The 20,521-nt window shown below is 38.4% G+C and overlaps 1 protein-coding gene across 2 annotated transcripts in view; it reads left to right on the top strand.

Annotated features, from left to right (window-relative positions):
* The window catches only part of ZFPM2 (zinc finger protein, FOG family member 2), a 321,899-nt gene that overhangs the window by 142,050 nt on the left and 159,328 nt on the right, over nt 1-20,521 (top strand). For both annotated transcript variants that reach the window (XM_030012582.2, XM_030012581.2), the window contains one exon: nt 17,720-17,838. In XM_030012582.2, coding sequence (XP_029868442.1) covers nt 17,720-17,838 — 119 coding nt within the window. The remainder of the gene's footprint in view (nt 1-17,719; nt 17,839-20,521) is intronic.

Here is a 20,521-nt window from a genome sequence, read left to right as displayed (position 1 = left end):
TCAACTGACTGTGACTACATTCCAACAGTGGTGCAGCTGTATCTGTAAAGCTACATGGTCCCAAAAACTTGGGAAAATCATTTTCTATGTTTCTCCATGAATCTACAAAGTAATGAAACACATCAGTCTGAAGATAAGTTATGGGTATGGCTTTTTTCATAATATATCTGGCAAGATAGCTCTGAAACAAATGAATAAATCAAGACTGTTTTTAGCCCTCAAATTTCACGTGCTTAGATGTCTGTAGCTGATGAAGAGCAGTGTGCCAGGAAGCAGAATTCTTCTCACTGTGCCATCTCCCAGGCGATGCAGTCTGTATCCCTTGAACAGTAAAAGGAAAATCACAACGAACCAATCACTCTCTTTCAGGCTCTGTCTGTACAGGTTGGTACTGATGTGGCAGGAAAACATGTGCCAAAAGCATGCTGTGGTACAGTATTGTTAAACTTGGAGTAAAGAAAGGTATGTGAACAAAGCCATAAGCAAAAGAGGAACCTTTGTATTAGCCTCTCTGGTTAGAAGTCTTCCCTTAAAATCAGGAATGTGGACTGGCCAACAGCCCTGGGGGCTAATTTAGACAATTTGGAATAGCTAATTCAAAATGTTTGAAATAATGTCACTGAGAATTGTCTGCTACTAGCATTTCGATATTGTTCTATACAATAATCGCCTGTTTAATCAGGTTACAAAAGAAAACATTGACTGCCTGTCTACCTGTGTCCAGAGGAGTTTTTGTAACCCATTCTTATGTGCATCTTGTTCGTCATTCAGATTGTCATGTTATTTTGTAACCATGGAGAAGCAGGGAGGGATGCCTGTTGGTCGAATTTAGATTTCTCCGGCTGAGTGCAAACCAATTTTTGAGAAAAATGAGAAAACATTTCTTAATGTAAATTGTACTGTCACTCCCTTATATCATCAGTGCAAAATGGATTTCTTTCCAGATCATCTGAACTGTATAATTAGCATATTGTTAAAGCATAGGTTTGAAAGTGCAAAATTTTATACATTTTTAGTGACTAAAGATAAATGCAGTTACATCAAAGCAACTAATAATTGGTCAAATAATAAAATTTAAAAATCTTGGATAGAACTGTGGCATTTTCTAACAACTTTACCATGATTTTCTCTTAAAATTATTCTTTGCATAATTTTTTTTTTTAATCTACCTGTGTTTTGAACAGGAATGATTGAAGGGAAATGTGAATAACCATTGCTCCTAAAATGTTACAGCAGTTCCAAATAGGATGAGCCATTTTTGGAAGAGGACAGCATTTCAAGTCAATCATCAACTCCAGACATAGTGTGTGTGATTTTAGTGCTGTGCTCCCTTTTAACCTAACGAAGAATCTCTTTAACATTATTTTCTTACTCATATTCTCCTACTGTTTTAGTTTACAAAGGTAGGGGCTAATTTGACGTAAATCATCTGGCAATCACAGTTTGCTTTCCATTGCTATTTTCTGAATGGTTTGTATGCTTTAGACTTCAGAATTACCTATATGCTATATTGCTCAATAACATTTAAAAAAACCAATATGGTTGCTGGTTTTAATTCATTTATCTTGCCTGTGTTTTTAGAGCATGTATAAAATGTAACTTCTCCATCATGTCACAAAAAGTTATTGCACTCTTGGGTTCATGAATTCAAGAAACATGACATAATAGACTGGCAAATATGGCCTTGTGTCTTCTGATGATGATCCAAATCCACCCACTTATCTTGATCTGCCTATATTGTTAACAACATGAGATGTCACACAACAAATTTTTCATTTTAACTGTTCTTTATGTACAGTGCAGCGTGAAATTTACTTTTTATTGCCTTTCGGAGGGAAGTATCATACCTCTCGGTGAAATAATGGTTTTGTCAGACACTGGTATCTTTATTGTGTAGTGCTTTTAAATTCTGCACTATTTATACCAAGCTCTCTTGGCGTAGGACAGGTGAGATGTGATACCTCTGTTTTTCCATGAGAATACTTAAAGCTTTGTGGATACAGAAGTGTATTGTTGATATGATAATTGTGAGATCTGTGTTGTAGGTTTCAAACAGAATTATTTTGTTCTTCCAAGTGCTCTGTGGATGTACAAAGTGTAAACAGCTCCTAGAAATGACTGACAAACCTAAAGCTTCTGCTCACAATCTTCATATTGATTTGCGTGCCTCTTCCTACTATAATTATACTCGTTACAAAGTGTAGACATTGATTTGCTGTTAGATGTTTTATTACATTTGTTCGTGACAGGGAGGAACAGCAGTAATTTCGTTGCATGCACTGCCGATGTTTAGTTGTCAGGAGGTGTCTAAATGGATGATTGTGAAAAAAGTCAAAGAATGATGCATGATTGTAAAACTCTTGGGATCAAAGAAGAATGTTAAAGTAGGTGACACATTGGTCCTGGAATGACACTGAAGAGTGGGCTGCCACTCAAGTTGAAATAATTTTAATTGGTCTAAATATTTTTAGCAAGATGACAATAAAGTAGAAAAGGAGATCTCTATATGCTTCAGTGGCAGGTAAGAAGGATGTTGTGGAGTGAATGGTTTGCTTTCTTCCATTATATGTAGTATTTTGGAACAATTGAACTCAGTATTTCAAAGGGTATCATTTGTTATTTTTTGACTGCATCTAAGAGATAAAAAGCAGTATATAAACAAAACAAGCAGTACATAAACAAATAGTTTTCTACCTACATAAATTTGTTGATCATAATTATTTCAAGAGTAAAAACATGCAATGGTTCAATTTTGATAAATTCCAAAATCAGATGAAAGCAAAGACCTCAAACTTCAAATACTATATATGAAAGTGCTCCTCTGTTTCTTTCTCTCTGGCTGTCTTTTCACTTTATTCAGAGGATGTGGGGACTGAGCTTTGTTTAACTATTCTAAAAGATGATATGGAGTACATATCAGAAAAGTAATCAAAGCCCCCTTGCAAGCCTACTTGCCAGAGACAAAAGAGATGCAGCATACTTGAAAAGGGCATCCTTTTCAGAATGCCAAGATATATTATTTTTGCTGTGTGTATTACAGTATCACTTAGAAGCTGTTAGTTTCTATTTACACAGAGTTCCTTTTGTCCTAGATACTATACTTTATAGATAAATAAAAATATATGTGTATACATACATATCTATCTATGATGTATATCTGTGTATCTGTTTTACATTTTTATATGTCTATCTATACATGCAAACACAATTACAGTCCCCACTCTGGATTGCTTGCTATCTAAAATGACAGGTCAATAAAAGGTGAGAGAAAGGAAGTATTATTACTTCCAGAGTTACAGAGTGATTTTGGAGGTCCCATAGGAGGTAGGCTTAGATCCAATTCACCGAGCCCGGATCTTTCAAGATTATGACTAAAACGTTTGCTGTAGGACTGGCCTTCTCTAAAATGCATATGTATCTCCTTTTTTTGATAGTTTCTTGGAACTCTTTATTGTGATATGCATGAGAAAGTACTACATGGGAGCTAGCAAAGGTCTGAGTTACCTGTTTATAGTAGTTTCTTTGGTACTGCCTTTTGAATATCTGTCTGTCTCTCATTTTAGAGAGCAATTGCCAGGATTTTTTGTTGGTTGCCAAAAGAAGACAGCATAAGCATATGGACAGTACATACTATGGCCATATTTGGCACAGTGGAAGACTTTGCAAGCTGCATATGTTTATTTATACATATATCCTCACTATGTGCAAGTTAAGGTGCTAACGGTATAGCCCAGCCATAGATGAGACTTACTTTTTCTATGAAATTATCTTATTGGTTTAGAGTACTAGCATATTTATACTTGCTTACAAAAAGTGTGAAAAAATATAAAATCTGTGTGGAGTGTAGTATGACATTTTTCTCCAAGCATTAGTAATACTTTCTTCTTTATTCTCTTTAAGTTATTATGAAGTTTACAAACATGGAATTTCCTTTTATTTCATTATGACCTTAATGCTTCTACAGTAATTTGAAAGGCCATACTGATCTTAGTCTACATGCCTTCTAGTTTCAGCTTTATAAGAGTGAAGTAGAGTAACAGATCAACTTATACACAGATCCACACCATCACATCCCACAAATCTCCTCTGCTATCACCCAGAGAACACTCGATCTTTCTTGGGAACCTGAATTGTTCACAATTCATTCTTCATTTAATCTTTCTGTTAGGATGTATCCTTAGTTTATTTCAATTTTATTATTATTTATCTAATCCAGACAGTGTTCTTGGTACTTTTAGGAATAGGTGAAATATGGTCCCTGCCTTCTCAGAGGCTGCAGCTTAATTCGGGGACAGTACCACAATGCTTGCTAGCATTAATTGGACATAATTCAGGAATCTCTTCGAAGTGTTTGAGTAGAGACTTCAAAGCTGATACCTGTCTGAAAAAAAAAGATTTGAGAAGAGAGAAATGTGCATTTATTTGAACAAAGGCAGCTGATTAAAAAGCAAAACTAAACATTTTCTTACATTTTATTAAGCTTCTACTCATGATAAAAAGTTTGGACTTTTTATTTCCAGACAAGAACTGCTCCCCGGCTGTTACTTCTTGATCACTTAGCTTTGGCATGCTGTAACATTCTCCTCATGGACATCTACTTTCACACCTGGATACTGGTGCTGTTGTAGAAATCACTCAGTTAGTAGCTCTCCTGACTCCTGGTGGTGGAAGGTTAGCAGCAGGTCATTGAGGAGATTCTGTTTGTGGGCTGGAAGGTAAGATCCTTTGTATTATCTGTTGACTGTGTGAAGTGTAGAGTTTATAGAGGTGCAAGGAGAACAACTAATAAGCATATGCAATAAGAAAGATGCGAGTAACACAACTATTGCTAAGTCTGCACAGTGTGTTGGATATGTCCATGCTGAGTTGTAAACAGGTTTTTGGTAGAATAATCTAGTGTATAAATAATGGAGTGTTGTGCCTCTCTGATGAGTATAGTCAAGAGAATAGAAAAGTATAGACTCGGGACGGTATCTGATGACTGAGACAAGATATAAATGTCAGTGAAAAGACTGTCAGCTTCTGAATTGCATCTGATGAGGGTAGGACACAGCTTTTCAGAATTTGAAGGGGCAGATTAGGCTTGGCTGGCAGATGGTTTGTGATCAGTAGGGGAAGACAGGGAGCTCGAAACCAGTTGTGTGAAGGAAAGCATATGTGCCTTACTCCTCTTTTTTTTCTGACATTTACTTCTGGACGTTGTTGGAGGCAGTCAATGGGAACTTGGGTATGACCCAATACTTGCCATTGAGGAGGAACAGTGAGGCCACAGAAGGCAGTAGGGAGTGGGGGCGGTGGCAGATGAACTGGACAAGGAAGCAGTGTCCAGGGGACAGGAGATGGGATAGGAAGCCGGCTTTTATGCCGAGGTCCTGGAATCTGCAAAAGCGTGGTCCGGTGCTCGAGGGGGCTGCATGGAGGTTCAAGCTTTTTCTAATGTTGGAAGGCTTGATTTTGACACTGCTAACTACACCATTGGATATGTAAAAGTAGGATTTGTTTGTCTAGATTTTTTTTAGCCTGTTAAGTTAATGCATTACGTATCTTGTTAAGGTACTTGTTAACTGAGATAAAAACATGCGGAGAAAAAAATGGGTAGAATAAAACTGCCCTTTTCCAAGGCTTCTTGTACAGCGAATTGTCTGTGCGTTTCAGAAAGGAATTGTTAAGTTAAAAAGTGCCTTTATACATCAAAATAATAGTCATGGCTAAAATAGAAATTTTCTCTTTGCATTGATGCATGTGATTTTTTTTATTGGGGAGGAAGAGAAGGAGCAGATATTTTTAGGGGAGTTTTTAAGCTATTGTATTTAATTTTGTAAACTGCAGATTTTATTAGCAAGAGAATGAGGATGTCAGCCTGCAGCCTTTTCAATGTGATCGTTTCCTATGTACTTAACTGTTTTAAATCTATATACTTAATACTCAATAACAGGCTATACTTCTAATATTCTTATAGTACATCACCATTGCAGGACAATAAGAAGCTGTTATAAATTGACATTAGTATTTTTTAAACATCATAGTATAGGGGCAGTTTTAATGCTTCAAAGACAAAATAATGCTGTAGCCCAGATATATTCTGTAGCCCAGATATATTCTGAGTTATAATTCTTTTGATCTCTGTTGACACTGCCTATTTAATGGCTGTGCCTTGCCAAAAATACTTTCCTGCTTCTTCAAAATAATAACTTTCTTGTACGTATTGTGTGAAGTTTTCAGAAGCAGTGATTGCAACTGTTAGAGAACATTAGGGCTCCTGTTGCCAGCAGTGACTCACTCTGAGACCCTGTGCTTCTTATTTAGGCTGAAATTTCCATTAAGGCCATAGAGGATGTGGGCTTGTTCTCAGTCATTGTTTACAGAGGTAAAGTCTAGGCTGTGAAGAATCAGTCTCGGGAGGTCATTCTCTAGGAGAAAGACTGCCTACATCCTCCTGCCACAGAACAAGCCCCATGTGCCAGCCATGGCTGTTCCTCGGGCTCTCCAGTCGCTGCATCTCTCCAAGCAGCAATGGGGTGTTCAAAGCCTGTGCTCGTAAAGGGGAAGGCGGTAAGGCAAAACAATTTGGGATATGCTTTACACACATGATGCCCCTGGGACTTACTCATATGAAGGTCAAGAGCTTTCCTGTACAGAAGGCTGCCACGAGGCCAATATTCTACTTAAGTCTTATGTAAGCCTCAGAGTAGGATTTAGGTAGTGCACAGGACCTGTGCTCAATCTCTGTTCAAGGGTTTATTTCACTCAAAGTTACAAGTCTGCCTTATAAATGGGCATCACTCTTTATATCGGCTTCAGAGTCTTGGCTATGTTAAGATATAGCTGCATGTGAAAGCAGTGTGATAGTCCAGACTGAGGCACTGAAGGAGCGAGTGAGGGTACTCTGGTCCATGTCCAAAACCAGCAGTCAATTCCTGTCTGGCAACACTGTTAAAAAGCTGTGTTGGTCATTGCTGGTACTTGATCATAGAAGATGTAGATAAGCACATAACTCATGAGTGCTGGAGCAGTGCAGAGCCATGTGTCTGTTATGCATGGCCATCCCCAGCAAGTGCAAAGAAATGATTAATTTGAATCTTGATATTGTACATTATAGTTATACTACATTTATCTCTATTTATAATAATGTTACTTTTCATATAAATTATAATTATAATGGATGGAACTATATATTGCATGCATGCAGTGGAGCATGGCATTCAATCTCCCTTTGTCCCAGTCCCCCTCTTGCCTTCCTAATCTCAACAGTAACTAGATCTTTTGGATGGTCACAGTAAATACTGATAAATTTGAGTCTTTGTTGAGATTTTTGTCTTTTTCTTGGTACTCTCCTTCTTTCAGAAATTTGTTGCGAACATTGAAAGGAAATAGGGAAATCATGTTAAAGCATCTGCTTCTTTTGCAAGACATTTGGGCAGTTTGGCTCACTTTGAGCTAGAAATCGGCATCTAAGCAGTGGTTTCATAGCTCTGAGCATGCATATCTGATAGAAAGCAAACAACTTCATCTGCAGTTACACAAATGAGAGACGAAAATAGATCCTTCTATCTCTAAGCATAAGTACTGTAAACTGAGAAGACACCACAGATACAGTCACAGATGATCTCACTGCTCTCGCTTTTAGAGTTAAAAAGAATACTTTCCAAAACATTTTTGTTAATTTAATACATTTCATGACGTCAATATTAATACAGCAATCTTCATATTAAGTTAACTTCAGTAGCTTTCTGCATTCACTGACAACACAGGCCACCTTGGTATTTTTCACTTTTTCCAAGTAGAAAAGAAATCCAACAATATTGGGTAAACATACAAAGGCCTATTAATTATTTTATTTAAATATCTCATATATTTATGCAAATAATGTTGTCAAAAAGAAAATGTTAGCATCTTTCAGCTAAAAGGATTCCAAAAGGTCCTAGGGAAAGATTGGTGTAGGTGATGGTGAAATGTTTAATTTTCTTCCCGCAGAATAGCATCTATCGTAGAAAAGGCTTCAGTCTGAATTACATAAGGTGTATTTTCAATTGCGTCCACTTTCTATTGCTTTACATACAATGCTCCATATACCTCTAACTGTATTTGAGCTATATGAAGCAATGAAAAAACAGGCAGACTCAGGTCTGAAATGTCTTCGCATGTATCGGGGGAGAATCTGCACACAAAGGGACATTTCTCAGGGGGGACTGTTCCTCTGCTGAGGAAAGGAGCATACCCAAGAGTCCAGAAACAGATGATGATCTTATCAAGAAAACCCTCTTCAGTAATATCATCAGCCTGCTCTTGCCAAGTCTGGCATTTCTGTATCATGTGTATTTGTGATGGAGAGAGAGGGAGCAAAGCTGTGCAAGCTACATGTAGCTGGGATAAAGAACCTACTCAACCCACTGGGTCTGCACAGTGTTATAATATAATTGGGAATCATTTTTGCCAGTATGGAGTATCCATGTGAGAATGGAGTTTACAGTATTCCTGTCACAGAAAACTGCAGGGATGGCTCTTCAGCTGCATTGGTTGCCTTTTGGGTTTTTCTTCTGTATTTTTGCAAATATTTCTACTCCAGTTTTATCTCAACACATACAGGGAGTAAAAAAACCTCTTGAACTGTGCATCCAAACATGAAGGTAGAAAAATTATTGAGAAAGACAAAAATAATTTTTTTTTTCTTCTTGTCTGAGACTTGGACTTTGAAAACAGAGGTGTAAATTGCTCTTGTAGTGAGTAGACTGAAAACTACTATCTTATAGTTTCTTCTAATTTCATCACAGAATCAGGATTTTGCCATGATGGCTGGGTTTATTTTGCCTCTGCCTGTAGACTAGATGCTGATATGAACAGAATATTTTTCATATTATATGGAGCTTGACTTTGAAGCAAGTGAACAAATCTTTGGCATTTCTTAGTGTATCTTGAGTAACTGTCTTTTTCTTTCTACTTCTGTGTCTTTCATTTTTTTCTTTGAGCACATTTCTGTAAGTTCAACGAAGCAGTCCAAATAAAGGCAAAGTCTGTACAGCTGTATAAGAGTCTGTTCTGCTAAAAAGCTAATCAAACTCTAGCAGCAGTGTTCATTATGTTCTCCTTCCTTTCTGACTTCCAAGAAAAAACAGTACTTTTTGTAATAGCTCAGCTTAAGCCTTAAAAATTATTTTGATGGTATACTTGGACAATTATTATGTAGTTTTCCGTGAGCTGTATCTTTAGTAGTTACTCAATCTATGTGCTATTTAACACTTATGTAATTGTCTTCCCTCCCAGCTCCCCCAAAATTTAGAAGTTGCATTGTCATTTCAAATTGATGCAGACGTGTTCACCACTGTAGGTCTATGCTTTTCCAACCTGGGATGGAATCTTGTGTTCTTACCAAGTTCTGTAGATTACAGAAGTGTGAGGCACTATAGGAATGTAAAATTGTTTCCTTTGTATTCATTTTATATAAGCAAACAAAGACTTTACAAATAGAGCAGAACTTTGAGTTTTCAAAGTGTCAGTGCGTACACTTTTTTTGAAACTATGGTCTCTGAAAACTCTGCCTGTGTTGCAAGACACAGTGCAGCTTCACATCACTGAGGTTTGCTCTGCATTGCAGTTGGGAATCTGGAGCAGCTTTTGTACCTATGCCTAAGGTCACATCAAACAGGAGGCTGGAGTATTACGTCAGTGTGGTGGTCATAGCTGGAGCCTAGTGTAAACTAAATAACCATTAATGAAACAGCTTCTTAGAAAAGCTTTATAGCCTATGTGACGATCTGGCTGCTTGGAGGTAGAGAATAGGTTTGACCAGATGTCAGGTGAAATCACATCGCTGGGTGCAGTGTAGACACCCTTTAAGTGTTCAGTTTAGCCAGGATTCAGCTGAGCAATGAGGTATTAGAATAAGTACACTTTATTTTGGTGGTTTAGCTTAGGAATTAAGCACCATAATGACACACATGCCTTGGCTAAAAAAGGATAATAGTGTTTACATTCTGTTGCTGAATGTGAATGCATGCATTTCTGTCCTTATGTTTCAGGCTTGGAAATGTGTATGTCTTCTCTCACTCTGGCAAGGTTTCAGTATCCCTCTTTTTCTTCAATATCTTCTGTTCCCATTTTTCCAGGCTGTGTTTTTGTATCCTGTATCCTGATCAGACCCAACTTGGGTCTTTAAATGGTTCCTTCCCTAGACTACCTCTCCCTTGCCTTGTTTTTTAAATTTCTTTTCCCCCCTCCTTCTGTGGTCTTTTTTTTCTGAAAATCTTTGTCTAGTCTTTCCCTATCCTCACTTTCAGAATATTCTTTCCTTCTCTGTTTTGTCCATTGTAGGACAGCACTATTGCAGATAAGGATAGCACCTGCACTCTCTGCCATTTGCAGTACTAGCAGCAGGTAGGAGAGATAAAGAAACTACTTCTGACTTTCGGGGCTCTAAAGGAAGGTAGGGAGCAGCAAGATTTTTGTTACTGAAAATGGAGAAGCCTTTTCATTTGTCATCCTTACCTAAAGTGCACAGCTGCCCTGTGGGAGCATTGGCAAGCTGGGGCAACATTAGGCAGCTTGGTTAGGAATGAAGCAGCATGTGGCAGCTTCTCCTGCATTGTGTTTGCTATCTAGACCTGCTTCTAAGTGTAGGCAAAGGAGAGCCCTTTGCTTAGAGCAATAAGTGCCTGTAGGTTATCCTTGTGTTTACTTCCCTCATGGCCATTGTGCTAAAGGGGTCTGGTTGACCCTACACCTTAAGAGGGATGGGACCAGGGAGCATCAGGGTTAAGGGGAGGAGTTGCTGGGGGGTGACAGTGACTTCAGAGAAATGAAGAAGGCTGCTCCATTCAGAAACCCTCCACCCTCTCAGTGGCAGCAGAAGAGCAACCCTCCCTCCAGGGTGACTCTACAGAGCTGTTTTCTCAGTTTCCAGTCCCAAGTCTGTTCCTCCTTCCATCCTTCTCATCCTAACAGTGGCCTGGCTGTATTTTCTCATCTTTGGGCAGCAAAATTAAATTTTGCCTTTGCTTCTGGACAACTTAAATAACCTCTTTTTGCCAAGACCCCTGTGAATGCAAGTTTGGTTGCAAATCAAATTGTAAAGTTTCTTTTGAAGATTAATTGTAAGTTAGTCCATTACTGTTTGGGCTCCAGTGTGAACTTGTCTCATATATACGTGTGTCTTTCTAGTAAGATAACTACAGTTCTTGTACCCCACAGCAGACTTGCAGTGCTGCAAAACAGATTGTACCCCGACACCCCCTGGATCTTCTCACTCCAGAGTCAGCGCACTGCGGAACGGGTACAGTGCTATCCGTTGTGGAGAGATGTGAGAATTAGGTAACATGATGTATTAAGTCCCTGACAGACAAACACGGTAATGTGAGATGGTTGGGCATTTTCAGAAATTTTTTAAAATGAGGGTGGTGAAACACTGGAACAGGTTGCCCAGAGAGGTGGTGGATGCCCCCTCCCTGGAGACAGTCAAGGTCAGGTTGGACGGGGCTCTGAGCATCCTGATCTAGCGGAAGATGTCCCTGCTCATTGCAGGGGGGTTGGACTAGATCAGCTTCAAATGTCCCTTCCAACCTAAACTATTCTACGATTGTATGAATTGCCTGTTACCCAACATTCTTCCGCAATAGCAGTGGCAACTGTCCAGTCAGTGCTGGAAGGGGATGCAGTATTCATTCATTCATTCATTATGAAGTGCCACAGCTTAGCATATTTTGTGTTACTGCTTCAGATTTGCAGTTACTTGCTTCAGAGTTTTGGTCTATTGAATGAGTCCTATGGAAAGGGAATGTTTCTGTTTTGCCACCTCCATTACGTTATCTTTTCCAGCGCAATTACAAGCTAATTCAAAGCTCTTTCTGTTAGGCTAATAGCTTCTGATTCACTGCTGTCAGCCAGTACCTCTTTGTGCACTTTTCATACAGCTTACCAGTCCCCCTACCACTTACCTATGAAGAACATTTATTTTTTCGCTGAGTAGAGACTCATCATAGGCAAATCATTAATGGAACATCAAAAAGATCCCATCTGTTAAGAGTTGCATATGGCTAAGATCACAATTATCAAAAGTCTTTTTTTTTTTTTTCCCCCCATGCTTATCCGCACAATAAATGTAGTTGTCAGCAGGATAAGTTCACGCATCGGATAAGGTCACAATTTCATTTAGTGACAACTTCCAACAGCGTGAACTTACAAGGTTCGATTTATTAAAGAGTCAGAAAGGATAAGATCACTGCATGGCCAGCCTGATTTATCAGGGTTTGACTGGAGTACTTGAATAGAGAATGTCGTATTTCAAGTTTATGTTCAAAACTGTAGTTTAGTGTGTGTTATGTCTCAGAGACTTGAAAATTGAGGGAGGAGAATTTAGAGGAGGTATCTCAATAATGCAGTTTATGTCTGCCAAGCAAGTGAGCATTTAATATCGGAGCTACCTTGTTAAGAATCACAGAAGTGGAAATGGGATAGTTCTCTGCTGTCAGTGAACTGCTGTATGCAAACGTACACATATTAGTTTGTTATAATGGAAGTAATCACCAGTCAAATATTAATTGCAGATTCTTCCCGTGCATACAGGATGGCAGGCAGATCTTGGGCTCTGGGCTGGGCAGCACTTAGGAACTTCTGAGAGTGTTTTTAACTTGCTCGCTCTGACTTCAGAGCAGTCCTTTTGAAACTACAACATGCACGATTTCTCTGCCATGCAAAAATATTCATTAGAGAGCCAGGTGGCTGTGCACTGGAAATATGCAAAGAAGGAGCCATTTGCTAGTGGAAATTGGTAGAGCCCCATGATGTCAAATAACCAATCTCTAATTATAGCGGAGGAAGAGCTTACTCATTCTTTTTAACTGACTCCACTTAGAAAGCTATTCCCGATATAAAAAACCCTACTGCCAAAGCTATCAGTGACTTGCTGAGAAATGTTAAACATTTTTAAATCTGGATGCACTTAGTTCTGAACAAAGAGGTTTGCTTTTTCTTCCCCAAAATGCTGTCCATCATTCACCTTCAGATATACACTCTTTTTTTTTCTTATTCCAGAATGGAATGAAAGCCAGCATTATTTTGTTCACAAATACTATTTATACTTGAATTCTTGTGGTATTCAAACTGGTCAAATCCTATTAAGGGCCAAAAGCTGTTGTTGGGTTCCTGTGTACACTTCATGTTTTGTGGAGTTTTTATAAATGATTCTGATTTTGCTGTAAAAGACGACAAAGCTAAAATGACCTCTCTACCTTCTGTTTTATGCAAGCCCTACGTGGCATTCCTAAAACAACATGTATATGTAAGAAAAGAATCCTAAACTGAGTCCTTTCATTCTGATTTTGTATCCACCAAGGTGGCCTAGTATCTTAAAAGCCATGGGATGTTTTGTAGCTGTACTAGTGAGTCATGACTTGGGGCTTCTTTTACAGTGCAGCTATCATAAGTCTTTGAGTAATCACAGACTTTAAAAGTATGCTACATCAACAAGATAAGAGAAACAGCCCACAGCACTAACAGCATTATCTTTTACCAAAATTGATTAGCCCATACTATGTGTCTCAAATATTTTGTATAAACTTACTCAGCAAGCTGGAAATAAGTGTGTTCCTGAAGAACAAGCTGGAAAAAAATTTCCAATTTTCTGTGCCCCATAACAAGGAAAAGGGAGGTAAATATCACTAAATGGAATGTCTCTTAAGTAATTTTTTTTACCTAATTTGCAAAAACTAAAAGCAGAGCATCACTTCCTCTGTACTTAGTGCTGCTTCTGTTACGCTTCTCGCTATCCTTGTCAGTTGCACGGTTGACAAGTCTAGGATGAAACCAGCAAAATACAACTGCTTCTCAACTTTGCCATAGGAATGGTGAATCCCCGGGGTGTGTATGAATTCTGTATATTATAATTTGCTGTTACGTGAAGGAGCGTTATGTTCAGTGTTCAGTGCTGAGGTGGTCTGTTGCAGCTGCTGGTCACTAGAATTCCCTAACAGTGTTTGGCACAGAATTTTCTGCTTCCTTTGGGCTGGCGTGCAGATTAAAGGAAGCTGCAGCAGTCTTTCATCCTTTCTTTCCTTTTCTCCCCGCTCGTTGGGATCTCCATGGCCAGGCACCTGTGAAGAATCAGTACCAGCTGAGTCTTTACACTTCTTACTGCAAGTGGTGATACAGCAATAAAATCTCTGCTCCTCTTCCTTTTCCTGATGTAATCTGTGAAAATGCTGAGCAGTTGTGCAGGGGACGGTAGCTGCAGAGAGCACTTCTGAGTTACATCTGAGCTTCTTCTAAGGCTGAAGGAGAAAATCTTGTCTTGCTCACACATTTTTCAAACTCTTTTAATTAAGAGTCACAGGGTGCGGTTCTCTTTTTCCAGCAGGCTCCCTTGAGGTCACAAGTTTCTCGGGGCCACAGGTATGGCACCACTTAAACCAGCGTCCTCGTGGGAAGCCAGCAGGGAGTGGGGGACAGCCCTGTTCTCGCCAGCGGGAGACTGGGCCCCTCTGATACCACAGTTTTGAGACCATTCGCCAAATAGGAAGTTTTCAGAGGAGGAAAATGTTGTAAATGAATGCAGGAAAGTTGCAGGCTCCTTACTCCAGGGTCAGGGGAATTCAGGAGAGGATTTTTAATAGTGACATTTGTAATCTTTCTTCTACAAACCCTTGTCCCAGCCCCTGGCCTTCCTGCTTAGGGCTGACAAAGGAATGTATACAGGGATTTTACAAAAGATGCAGGCTCTGGTAGGAAAAAAAAAATAATCTTAGCAGATGCTTGTAGACCCTGATGTACAGTGCTTTTTTTAACTTACAGCTCTCTTAGTGTTAATTTTTACCCCTAAACAAACAAAGGTTTTCAGTGAAAAAAAAAATCTTTGCCAAGGATCAAATTGTAATGTGCTGCACTTTGTACAAGCGTAGCCAAAATGTCTGTGTTTGCCAAAACATACAAGCAGATTATCCTTCCCAACTCTAACATTCACCCATAGTGTTAAAATGGCTGCTGGTCATGGTGACCAGAGAGAAATGTATCTTTTTTGGAGAACTATGATCAAGGGAAATGGGAAGGTTATGCAGCAAAATGTTGTGTAACCCTGTCTGCAGTGTGCTACTCTGTCGTGGTGTTCTGAGTGGAGGGGAAAATACAGCAGCTTCAGTACAATTCAGCATGATGTTACCCCATCCGTAGTACATTTCAATGTATTCATACATATTGAAATGTATTGCCCAAACTACAGCTTGAGACTGTAACAAAAGAGAGTAAAAGAGAGAAAGAATCCATATTAGCTTAATTAATTATCAACTGGAGGAAAAAAGAAAAACAATTTTGGAAAATAATTGCTTGGTTTCATGTTTGCCTCAAACCTGAACTACTTATCAGGTATAAGAGTCGTGTTACTAATTTTACTTAAAATATAAAGTGTAATGATGTGTACCTTAAAACTTAGGTAGGTTTTTGGATATCACTGGATGATCTGCCCTAAGTTTGTCGTTCTTAATCCATTAAAAGACAGGCCTGCTTGTAAATCCACAGGTACAGATAAGGAGTCACTGTTTGACTGTGTCTGAACCCTTTTCAAATGAAAAATGTCAGTGGCAGAAAGGGAGGCTGAATTATTTTTTAAAAGGGTTTTCAAAGATTCTCATGATTCCTCTGGTATCAGTTAAATGTGACATGTCCATAGACATGGCTGGTTTTTAGTGTGTAAAAGCAAGCAAATGCTACAGTTTTCATCTCTTATGTAGAGAGAAAATGCTGCAGTGTGCCTAAGTGATCAACATGTTACCTTGCAATACCAGAAAGATTTCTTTCTTCCATAATTAACATATAAAAAGATTTTTTAATGTTAATACAATTTGTAACAATGTGCCTGTGAGAGGGAAAAAAATGCCTTTTTTTTGTTGTTGTTTGGATGCATATATAACACGTCTAAATTAGATATAATTAATCCATAAGCTTTCCTGCTCACATACTGCCTTTTAAAATGTCATAGCACTGTCATGATGAGGACTCACGGGCATACATAGAAGCTTTTGTAAAGTGATACAGCTCTATTTCCTAGATTTGTTCCAGTTTGCAGGAAGGATCTGATGCACAATTTTACGTAGAGTAGTTTTGTAATCTGCAACACTCAGAGGTGAAATTAAGATTTCTGTGCTTGAAAATGGAAGCTGGAGCCAAGTCTTCTCTTCGGAAAAAGGTCGAGATTAACCCCTGCGGACAAGGAAAAACTTTGCAGCCTGGCTGTAACGTAAGTCCAGGCATCCATGGGAATGGTTAGCTCGGGGAAGTCTGTGGAGACTGCCTGTAAGCCAGGAGGAGTTACTCACTTCCTCCGTCCCAAGGTTCATTTCACAACAACTGCCAGTTCTAAATCTGGGACGAATTGACTTCTTGCACACTTGGACTTTACCCTGTTTGTGGAAAAGCACCGTCTTGATTGGGGGTAGACTTGTTGAGAAGGGACGTGCTCATGCAAAAGGCAGGAGTTTCTGTTGCATCTGGTTGGTATGGAAAGGGAGGAAGGGGCTTTAGCAGGCAGGGAAAACAGCTTGGGAGAAATCATGGCTACAACAAAGTCAAGGTGAGCTCTGCCGCTTGTAAGAACAATGACAGATTTTTTGCCTACCTTCAGGAAGGCCAAAGCTTGGAAGTGCAACACCATGTAAAAATTCAGTTAAATGTCTAACAAGAAAAGCACAGATGAGCCCCTCCTCCTTGTTCCATTTAAACCCTCTTAAAGTTTGGAACCAGAATTTAGTTGAATTGTTTTAGAAAAGAACGTTAGAAATTGTGTATAGAAACAAAACTGTTGCTACAGTTTTAACTGAAATGTTTCTTCATAGAAAAATAGGCTTATTGAAGAGACTGCTTTCAAAGAAGGGCTGTCCAGACTATTTTTTTAATCCTGAAATGAAGTGAAAAAAATTTGTATTTTTCTTCCCACAGTGATGATCAATTGTGTATTATTCTTTCTCTTTTCACTGGAAAAACCCAGAATAGTTAAAGTGAGCTAAAGTATCAATTTCACTTTTAAGTGTTAATTTTGAAGTCCTTACTTTCAAAAATAAAATTTGCTTTTAAGAAAAATGACAAATTGGGACACACTAAAAAAAAAAAATTAACCGTACCGCCTCCCCATTGCTTTTACATATTTTGTGTTAAAACCTTAAGCTAAAATTGTTTTGGGTCTAATTCTGAAACGTTACTGCCTGTAAAACCTCACTCAGTTCAAAATCCTTTTTTTAATTGTAGTAAATGTTTTGAGTAGTTTCTTCAAAATTAGTAGAGTCATTGTGGATTTATATCACTGTGTGGTATGTCTCTCAAATTTTTAGTAGCTGATTGCTTCAGAAGGTGGTCCTGTGACAGCAAAATGCATCAAGGAGTTTAATGCACCAGGTGTGGATGCTATTCCTTTCAGCTGTCATCTCCCCCATCCTCAGCATTTCTTAAGAACTTTTATGAATCCACTATTCTGAATAAAAATGCCTTCAATCTCTAATGCGTGTGAAAAGATGCAAGAAAGGAACGGGACTTTCTAAACCGAATTTGAATATAATTATAAGGGAAAAAGGTTTGTTTTTCTTTTGCAGGATGACAAGATCAGTTGTTTTTCAGACAAGCATAATTAATTCTCATTATATGGGCCCTCAGAACATTGTGCGTATAAAGCCAGCACAAAGGCAGAGGTGGTTGTTGTCAAGGCACAAGTGAAAGTACTCTCAACACTGCTTGTTTTCTTTGTTTGCAGGAGAGTTGGAGGTGGTCCAGAAAGACGGGGAGCGCAAGATTCAGAGCCGGCAGCAGCTTCCGGTTGGAACAACATGGGGGCCTTTTGCTGGGAAGATGGATCTGAATAATAACACCTTGGTATGTAGATGCTCCGAGACGCTTCGCTTCGTTATATTGTGTGTTGGTCTTTAGGGAATAGCCTGAATTATTACTCAGCCGGAGCATTTGAAAACAGGCATTGTTAGCTTTCACGGACAGTGGTATTTGGCTCTTTTCCAATTAGTTCATCTATGGCAACCGTCCACGTAAAGTTATTTGGAGCACAGGTTAATAGTATTTAACTTGTTATTTTACAGCCGGGAGATGTCACTTCCTTGTTTGCTGAAGCAAGCAGTTGCGTTTCACTAGTAATATCTGATTTTTTAGTGGCTTTTTTAAAATTTTTCATAGCATTAATTGCTGAATACTTAATTTATATTAATGGATGGTATAGAAGAGAAATAGCTACATTATTTTTAGGATAAAATTAATTAAATTTGCCTTAATGTTAATGTTACTGAACATAGCAAGATCTTCCGTCAGCTTAAAATTATTTTGAAAGGTATCAAAAGGCACCTATATCATATGATATATTCACAGTTAGCCTTGGTTTTTATTCTGATTGCAGAAAGTATGTGGGCCATATTACTTAAAGGTAATGCTTTGCTGGTCTCAGTTCAGTGCGCTGAAAATCATGTCATTCCTAGGTCTTCATTTCATTTTTGTTTGTATCGGTTTTAAGTCTGAGCTTCAATATTATTTGTATATAGTTCAGATTAATTAAAAGGTGACCCTATATTGAAAAAAAGCAACTAAAATCTCTAGAAGAAGGGTTTAGACAATCTTGGAACATGCATTGCCCTGTGGGATACTTCTGAAAGACCATTATGTTCAGCTTGATCACTGTTTGCTATTACAGACTTTGCATGAATGTATTAGCTTAAAGACCTGAGCAACTGTTTCACAGAAGGGTATTACATACATTTGGGGTAGATACATCTGTGCCGGTAAATGGAGAAGCTGAGCTTCCCAGTCTTGGGGGTATTGTCCTGGCCTTGGAGGACCTGAAGAGAGTGAGGAGTGCTGAGTTGCTGAAGTACCATCTGGGACAGTGTGAGAGAGGGGGGTTGTGGACGTGGGAGAAAAGGAGGGGAACTGATAGTCTTTAACTCCTCCCTGGGGAACCTATGCCTGTATATTGGAGTTCTCTTTCCAAAGGCTTGCTGGATAGTATGCATGTTACTTTCTGTAAATATGCATATTAAAATTATAGTGAAGTGTTATTCTGTTATGAGTACATAGTAGCCATTTAAGATTTTGATATTTTGTAGACTGATTAGCATAATTTACTAATCAAAAGGTGCTAACAAGATGTTACAGAAAGTGGCATGGAAACTTGGTCTAAGTTTCCTAGAGTTCAGTATTCCCAACCCAGATCAGATTTCCCATTCAGGCACCCGAATAAAGGATGGATTTTCAAAAGTACTGGACACTCAGTGTGTCTTACTGTTAGAAAGAGGAAACTGGACAATTTGAATACCTCTCTCCATTTTTTCCATCCATTTAATTTTTATTTTTTCATCTATTTTATTCTTGGTCTATCAGCATTCTCTGAATGTTTTTCATAAAATGTCATTTGCAACAACTCGCAATAATTCAAATAATTTTCTAAGATTCCACTATTACTACTTTCATCAACTTTCATGCAACAGAAACCTTAGTCCTGGTGTAGCTCAAAGTCAGTTCATATAATACCATAGGAAAAAATTCTAGCTTTGTGTTGTCCCTATTGCCCTGTCCACTTGTACCACTTCCTCAGGTATGTAAGACTATAATAATGTTTGATAATGTTTGAGTATGGGAGACGACATTGATTGACCATTCACTACAAAAGTTACCATTATCAGATATTCTTAGGATGAATTTGCAGTATGTCAGCAGTTGATCATATTGTTTCATTTTTGTTTTCTGAAGGAGACACAGAGCAACCACAATCCTTCTAGCAGGAGCTTGCTTCTCCTTTGGTAGCACAGGCATATATTAAGGTCTGTTATTACTTTGTGAATTTAAGCAAATACCATTTTTGCTGTAAGAAAAACATTTAGCTAAGATATTTTGGTTTTAATGAACTTATAATTAAGCATCGAGCAGAGCTGACTTTTTAGTTTGGTGCTTGTAATGGGATGGAACAACTTTCTCAACCTAGTTCAGAGAGATGTGGGATGAAAATCTTCAGGACTTTTTTCTCACTAAACTGGAAAGATACTCCTTTGTTTCTTGTCAAATTAAAAACCATAAAGTGTATTTTAGCTAACACTTGAAAGATTTTATTTTGTTTTGCCTACTAATATAAGTACATTTGGAAATCTGAAAAAGTTCCTGTAAACAGAATTGTCATCTTCAGCAATATCATTTTGTCTCCTGAGCAACTCCATCCTTTAAGATAGTCAAAACTGAACTGGGTATGATCTTGAGTAATCTGAGTTATCTTCGAAGATGGATCTGACTTTGAAGTTTGCCTAACTTTGAGCAGGACTTTGGACTGGATGACCTCCAGAGGTCCCTTCCAACCTGAATTATTCTGTGATTCTAAGTATTGTTTCTTTTCCCCAAATATCAGATGTTTCCTGTAATCCTACATTTGTTACTTTAAAATGCTGTGTGAAGAAATGTAAACCTTTTGATAGAACTTTAATTTACTGTTTAAGCAACACAAACGCAGTGCCAACTTCTACATATTTTTCTTTTTATCTTTTTTTTCCCCTGTGAAACGATTCTGGTT

This window comes from Aquila chrysaetos, chromosome 4 (assembly GCF_900496995.4).
Source record: "Aquila chrysaetos chrysaetos chromosome 4, bAquChr1.4, whole genome shotgun sequence".
NCBI lineage: Eukaryota > Metazoa > Chordata > Aves > Accipitriformes > Accipitridae > Aquila > Aquila chrysaetos.
This window is presented reverse-complemented; position numbering and strand designations above follow the sequence as displayed.